This window comes from Salmo salar, chromosome ssa21, assembly GCF_905237065.1.
Source record: "Salmo salar chromosome ssa21, Ssal_v3.1, whole genome shotgun sequence".
In the NCBI taxonomy this organism is placed as follows: domain Eukaryota; kingdom Metazoa; phylum Chordata; class Actinopteri; order Salmoniformes; family Salmonidae; genus Salmo; species Salmo salar.
In genome coordinates, this window is record NC_059462.1 from 44,116,037 (window position 1) to 44,123,769 (window position 7,733).

The 7,733-nt window shown below is 43.5% G+C and overlaps 1 protein-coding gene across 2 annotated transcripts; it reads left to right on the forward strand.

Moving 5' to 3' along the window:
• Positions 1-3,884: 3,884 nt before the first annotated feature.
• zgc:162780 (YHR209W) lies at positions 3,885-7,367 on the forward strand. 2 transcript variants are annotated; one of them, XM_014165444.2, is made up of 7 exons: positions 3,885-4,030; positions 4,681-4,800; positions 5,101-5,264; positions 6,201-6,414; positions 6,526-6,629; positions 6,762-6,899; positions 7,017-7,367. In XM_014165444.2, exons 2-7 carry the CDS (start codon positions 4,690-4,692, stop codon positions 7,126-7,128), a joined length of 843 nt encoding a protein of 280 aa, XP_014020919.1. In that variant the 5' UTR covers positions 3,885-4,030; positions 4,681-4,689; the 3' UTR covers positions 7,129-7,367.
• The last annotated feature ends 366 nt before the right edge of the window (positions 7,368-7,733 follow it).

Sequence of the window (7,733 nt, forward strand, 5' to 3'; positions counted from 1 at the left end):
GTTTATCGTGAGTAATTTAGTAAATTCTTAGTGAATTCGCCGGAAGTTTGCTAGTTCTGAACGTCACATGCTAATGTAAAAAGCTGCTTTTTGATATAAATATGAAATTGATTGAACAAAACATGCATGTATTGTATAACATAATGTCCTAGGGTTGTCATCTGATGAAGATCATAAAAGGTTTGTGCTGCATTTAGCTGTCTTCTGGGTTTTTGTGACATTATATGCTAGCTTGAAAAATGGGTGTCTGATTATTTCTGGCTTGGTACTCTGCTGACATAATCTAATGTTTTGCTTTCGTTGTAAAGCCTTTTTGAAATCGGACAGTGTGGTTAGATAAAGGAGAGTCTTATCTTTAAAATGCTGTGAAATAGTCCTATGTTTGAAAAATTGAAGTTTTTGTATTTTTGAGGAGTTTGTATTTCGCGCCACGCCCATCATTGGATGTTGGAGCAGGTGTTCCGCTAGCGGAACGTCTAGATGTAAGAGGTTAAGAATTATAGATACAGAACTCCTTTATGCTATCGCGGTGTCAGATTTTAAAATAGCTTTTCGGCGAAAGCACATTTTGCAATATTCTGAGTACATAGCTCGGCCATCACGGCTAGCTATTTTGACACCCACAAAGTTTGGGACGCACTAAACTCAGAATTAAAATGAGAAAAATTGGATTACCTTTGCTGTTCTTCGTCAGAATGCACTCTCAGGACTTCTACTTCAACAACAAATGTTGTTTTGGTTCCAAATAATCCATAGTTATATTCAAATAGCTCCGTTTTGTTCGTGTCGTTCAGGTCACTATCCGAAGGGTGATGCACTAGCGCATTTCGTGACAAAAAATGTCAAAATATTCCATTACCATACTTAGAAGCATGTCAAACGCTGTTTAAAATCATTTTTTTTTGCTATTTTTCTCGTTAAATAGCGATAATATTCCAACCGGACAACGTTGTATTCATTCAAAGGCTGAAAGAAAAAATGGAGAATTCTCGTGAATGCACATCTCAGTCTCACTGTCCCCAGGCTGACCACTCACAAACAGAGCTGTTGTACTTTGCCCAGAGACAGCAGATACCCCATTCCACTTTCTGGTGGCTTTAGAGAGCCAATGGAAGCCTTAGAAAATGTCACGTTACAGCACAGATGCTGCATTTTCGATAGAGATGCAACAGAAGGACAACAAATTGTCAGACAGGCCACTTCCTGCCTGGAATCTTCTCAGGTTTTGGCCTGCCATATGAGTTCTGTTATACTTACAGACACCATTCAAACAGTTTTAGAAACTTTAGAGTGTTTTCTATCCAAATCTACTAATTATATGCATATTCTCGTTTCTGGGCAAGAGTAGTAACCAGTTTAAATCGGGTACGTTTTTTATCTGGCCGTGAAAATACTGCCCCCTAGCCCCAACAGGTTAAAGTGACTATGCATAGATAATTACATCGAGTTGTAGGAGCAGCGTAGTGGGGGGGGTTGATGTGGATGCCAAGGAACCTGAAGCTCTCAACCTGCTCCACTACAGCCCCGTCGATGAGAATGGGGGCGTGCTCGGTTCTTTTTCCTGTATTCCACAATCATCTCCTTTGTCTTGATCACATTGAGGGAGAAGTTGTTGTCCTTGCACCACACGGGCAGGCTGTCTCATCGTTGTCGGTGATCAGGCCTACCACTGTTGTGTCATCAGCAAACTTAATGATGGTGTTGGAGTCGTACCTGGCCGTGCAGTCATGAGTGAACAGGGAATTCAGGAGGGGACTGAACACGCACCCCTGAGGGGCCCCCGTGTTGAGGATCAGCGTGGCAGATGTTTTGTTACCTACCCTTACCACCTAGGGGTGGCCCGTCAGGAAGTCCAGGATCCAGTTGCAGAGGGAGGTGTTTTGTCCCAGGGTCCTTAGCTTAGTGATGAGCTTTGAGTGCATTATGGTGTTGGTATTACAGACTCAGACAAGGACAGGTTGAAAATGTCAGTGAAGACACTTGCCAGTTGGTCAGAGCATGCTCGGAGTACACGTTCTGGTAATCTGTCTGGTCCTGCGGCCTTGTGAATGTTGACCAGTTTACAGGTCTTACTCACATCGGCTGCAGAGAGCGTGATCACACAGTCATCCAGAACAGCTGATGCTCTCATGCATGTTTCAGTGTTTCTTGCCTCGAAGTGAGCATAGAAGTTATTTAGCTCGTCTGGCTGGCTCGTGTCACTGGGCAGCTCTCGGCTGTGCTTCCCTTTGTAGTCTGTAATAGTTTGCAAGCCCTGCCACATCCGACAAATGTCGGAGCCAGCTCAGTGCGGATTCTGCCTGTAATCCATGGCTTCTGGTTGTGGTATGTATGTAGAGTCACTGTGGGGACGACGTCCTCGATGCACTTATTGATGAAGCCAATGACTGATGTGGTGTACTCTTCAATGCCATCGGAGGAATCCGGGGAACATATTCCAGTCTGTGCTAGCAAAACAGTCCTGTAGCTTAGCATCTGCTTCATCTGACCACTTTTTTATTGATCTAGTCACTGGTGCTTCCTGCTTTAATTTTTGCTTGTAAGCAGGTCAGATTTGCCAAATGGAGGACGAGGGAGAGCTTTGTATGTGTCTCTGTGGGTGGAGTATAGGTGGTCCAGAGTTCCTTTTCCTCTGGTTGCACATTTAACATGCGGATTTAAGTTTCCCTGCATTAAAGTCCCCGGCTACTAGGTGCGTCGCCTCTTGGTGAGCGTTTTCTTGTTGGCTTATGGCGGAATACAGCTCATTTAATGCTTTCTTAGTGCCAGCCTCTGACTGTGGTGGTATGTAAACAGCTACAAAGAATACAGATGAAAACTCTCTCGGTAAGTAGTGTGGTCTACAGCTTATCATGAGAAACTCTACCTCAGGTGAGCAATAGCTCGATACTTCCTTAGATATCGTGCACCAGCTGTTGTTTACATAAATACATAGACCGCCGCCCCTTGTCTTACCAGACGCCGCTGTTCTATCCTGCCGGTACATCGTATAACCAGCCAGCTGTATGTTGATGTTGTCGTCGTTCAGCCACGACTCTGTGAAGCATAAGATGTTACAGTGTTTAATGTCCCGCTGGTAGTTTAATCTTCCGCGTAACTCAGCAATTTTATTGTCCAAATATTGCACGTTTGCAAGCAAAATGGAGGGAAGTGGGTATTTATTCGATTGCCTGCGAATTCTCAGAAGGCAGCTGGACCACTCTTTCTGCGCCTCCTCTTCAAGCAGATCGCGGAGATCGGGGCCTGTTCCCAAGGAAGTAGCGTATCCTTCGCGTCGGGGCTCGCCAGAGTCGTGAAATGAAAAAGAGGATTCTGCTAGTCCGTGGTGAGTAATCGCAGTCCTGACGTCTATGAGTTATTTTTGGTCATAAGAGACGGTAGCGGCAACATTATGTACAAAATAAGTCAAAAATTAGTTACAAACAACGCAAATAACCGAACAAAAAAACACAATCGGCTGGTGGCACGTAAAACATCTGCCATCTTCTCCGGCGCAATAAAACATGAATGCATAGACACATTTGAAACTTCTGTATATTATCAAACTTCAAAAACTTGTCCGGATTTTCTGTTACTTTCTTTTCAATATGGGGCGTATGGGGTAAATCAAATGTATCATAATATATCAACAGGGTAACGTAACATTGCTGAGAGAAGAACTTCAACTTGAAATTTAGAGAGAGATCTGATTGTACAATATCTGAATAAGCAGGAAGACTGGCTTTTTTGTCTTTTCCCACCTCCAATCATCACTAAAAAGCCACCTCATTGGCTAACAAGATTCCGATCCCTCCCCCATTACATCTCCACAGGACTTCTTATTAGTTCTGACACCCCACACAGCTTTCTGTGAACCCATGTAACCCTGGCCCCCTTCTTAAAAGGCCTCATTACCAAACAACCCACATTCCCATGAAGCCACTGCAACGCCCCTTCCTTTCTCTATCCCGGGGCCTCTCTCATACATGCCTAGCCTAACACGTATTGTTTTCCCTAGAACTGGGCCTGTGAAGTAGGGGAATCTCCGGCGGTGAGTGTGCATCTATCTGTATGTTTGTGTGTGTGTGATCAAGTTTGTTTATGTAGCGACCACACCCCAGTGAGAAGGAGCAACCTGATTTCAGAGCATTTCGTATTACTCTGTACGTAAATCTGAGACTCTCCATTTAGGGGAAAGGGGGATAGCTAGTCAGTTGTACAACTGAATGCATTCAACTGAAATGTGTCTTCCGCATTTAACCCAACCCCTCTGAATCAGAGAGGTGTGGGGTGCTGCCGATTTAGTATGATATGTTATGTTTCGTATGGTCTGTATTAATTTGTGGATGTCCATCATCAATTTCATATGATATGTTACAAATTACAATTCGTATGATATGTTACGAATTACAATTTGTTGTTGCTAATGTTGGCTAGGCTAGGGGTTAATGTTAGGAGTTAGGTTAAAAGGATAGCTAAGAGGGTTTGCCTTAAGTAACCTTGGCTGATGTAACCATACCAAACGTTACATATCAACTATCATTTGAGTGTCTCCGATTTACTTTTACTGTGTTACGTCTACTCTATGAGACCAGGCTGGAAAGAGAGCTTGCCTGAGTTTAAGTTAAAGCCATAAGTAGCAGGAATCTTTCTGAGTAGAAGAGAACATTTCTATTCGTGTTGTTTTCTGCTGTAGTACAGCTCAGTGGCATGGCCCATCGTCTGTTTGAAGGTAAGGAGCATGCTACCTCCTACTGGAAGTACAGGGTCTCTCCCTCAGCTCAGCTCATTGAAGAAGTCATGTCCTTCCTAAAGAAAAAGGTAGGAGTGACATACGTTTCACAGAATACAAAGACTGTTTGTTCTTATTTTAACATCATACATCATGCAATATGTATGAGTTCAAATCATATAGTTACTGTCTGTGGATGTAAAATATTTTCAATTATAAATAGTATGGCAGAACTAAATTACAGAATTATATTGCTGCATGTTTTATTCCTGCTTTCAATGTTTTACTAATAAACTGGTCAATTGACATTCTCCTGCCTTAAAAAATATTCACATATACTAATGATGTCTCATACCTATGTGTGATGATCATGTGTCTTGTCCTGACAGAGGGGCGTGCAGCCCTGTGACCTGGCAGTAGACGTAGGCTGTGGGTCGGGTCAAGGGACCGTGCTCCTGGCCCCTCACTTCTCCTCAGTGGTGGGGACTGACATCAGCCCTGCCCAGCTGGAGGTGGCCCAGGAGCACACCACCGCCCCTAACATCTCCTACAGGTCAGAGCCAGCCCCAGAGAGGTGGAGGTCTTCAGGAAGAGGATAGGGTTGTATTTCGTTGTAGTGACACTGACACTGATTCAAACCCTCTGATTCAAACACATTATCGTCACAGAATGAGTTTTGGTATAAGTAGGCCTACTGTAGAGGGTAGATTTTACGTACAGATTTATTTATTTCTGGGGCATTTCTCTGAAACCTAAGAAGAGTCCTGGTGGTTCAAGCCATGAATGCTGATTGGCTGACAGCCATGGTATATCAGACCGTACACCACGGGTATGACAAAACACGGCTCTAATTGCGTTGGTAACCAGTTTATAATAGCAATAAGCCACCTCAGGGGTTTGTGGAATATGGCCAACATACCACAGCTAAGGGCTGTATCCAGGCACTCTGCGCTGTGTCGTACATAAGAACAGTCCTTAGCCGTGGTATTTTGGGCATATACCACACCCCCTCGTGCCTTATTGCTTAACTAAACCAGTGTGATGGGAGAAGGAACGATAGGGTTAAAGTCCTTTGTTGAGGGGGACACGGTGAAATTAGGGCAAGTGCCAAGACAGACAATGGGACCCTTGTCTGCTCAAACTCATGCATTTCTCCCTCTAGTGAGCAAACAAAGAAGCTACAGCTACTAATACTGTTATGGAACACATCTACATGTACAGTAGATGTTCCCAGTTAGGACTGAACGAAGGGAGCCATATCCAAGGAACCAAACCAAAACACAACATTGTGTGTAAATTCTAGTCTGGTTCCAGATTTGTTAGTGCTTTTTTGTCAACTCCTATTGTGACAATAATCTTAGGACTTGGCAAAACAGCACTAACTGATCTGGTACCATTCTGTCGGATATCTTTAAATTACAACATGACCTATGTTTGTATGTATGTATCCCTGTGTTAGTATGTCTCATGTCTCTGTGTCTCTGTTTAGACAGTGCCAGGCTGAGGAGCTGCCGTTTGCAGACAGCTCAGTGGACCTGGTGACGGCCATGTCTGCCTTCCACTGGTTTGACCGGCCGCGGTTCCTCCAGGAAGCCCACAGGATCCTGAAGGCTAAAGGTTGCCTGGCTCTACTCAACTACACCATGGATATGGAGCTTGACTATGGAGACTGCTCCCACACACTCAACACAGTCTGCAAAGAGGTCTGGAAACTTTATAAAATAGAATACAAGTGTATTATCCAAACACATAATGTCGATCACATACATGTTTGTTTTTTCAACATTTGTCTTTTTTAAATTTTATCTCATCAGTTTTATGCTGCACTCCTGCCACATCGTAATCCCTGCCTGGGCCCTTGCTCTGTTGCTCTTTACAAACAGTCCTACGGTTCCATCCCTTACACAGAGAAAGAGTGGTGAGGCCTGAGCTCAGATACATCCACTACCCTCATTGCTATTACCTATGTACTTACAAGAAGTGTTTGATTTGATGTACATACAAGATGGGTTGGGTATACTCTAAGGTAATGCTAATGCTGTGTTGTTAGGCAGGAGTGTATGTGGGTGAAGAAGTCCATGACTCTGTCCAACTACATGGGTATGATAGAGTCCTTTTCCAGCTACCAGGCTCTACTAAAGAAAGACCCGGAGGAAGCCAGCAGACTGTCAACTGACATCACCCACAGGTTGGTCCCTGACACAATCCCTAGTTGATCCTGGTCAACAACGTAAAGGTAACATTTCATGTTACATCTCACATCCATCTCTCCCCCTCTCTCGTTCTCTCTCTCTCTCCTTTCCAGGCTGTTGGCTGTGATGGGGGTGACCTCACCAGAGACTGAGCTTGTGGTTGGAGTAAGGTATTTCTTCCTGCTGGCCTGCAAGCCAGAGGACAAGCTACTGATCGATGACTGAGATTGGACTGTGATTGTGTTATTGACTGTACGTTTGTTTATGTGTAACTCTGTGTTGTTTGATTTTGTCACACTGCTTTGCTTTATCTTGGCCAGGTCGCAGTTGTAAATGAGAACTTGTTCTCAACTGGCCTTCCTGGTTAAATAAAAGGTGAAATAAAATAAAATGTATTCATGGTGAACATGAAAAATTATAGAATTAGTGATTACATTTGTATTAAAACTTTCCAATGATTGGTATCTCATTTGTTATATTTGTCACTCTCGATCCAGTTTTGTTTACTTTACTAGCACACGAACACAGCCCAGTGGTATGAGTGATACCAGATACGTGTGTGTGTGGAGAGTATGGCTAAAAGGACTGGTCCCTAGCATAGCACTTTCAGTATCTAGTTTTCCTTCATGGATACAAGCTTCTATAGATGACTTTCCAGAATGTCTGTGTGTGGTTGTTACTAAGTCCTAAACTCCAATGGCGGTCTCTTAGCTACACAATCTGGTCATGATCATTTATTGTTGCCAAAACAGAATTTTTCACACCAGATTACATGACATTTAAATAGCTGCTACCTGCACTCTGCTGACTAAGGTGCTGTTCCAACTATG

Bases quoted from the DNA above. Each gene is read 5' to 3' on its own strand.
- zgc:162780 (XM_014165444.2), top strand. From the start codon at position 4,690: ATGGCCCATCGTCTGTTTGAAGGTAAGGAGCATGCTACCTCCTACTGG. The intron at 4,801-5,100 runs GTAGGAGTGACA...TTGTCCTGACAG, and splicing joins TGTCCTTCCTAAAGAAAAAG to AGGGGCGTGCAGCCCTGTGA. The intron at 5,265-6,200 runs GTCAGAGCCAGC...GTCTCTGTTTAG, and splicing joins GCCCCTAACATCTCCTACAG to ACAGTGCCAGGCTGAGGAGC.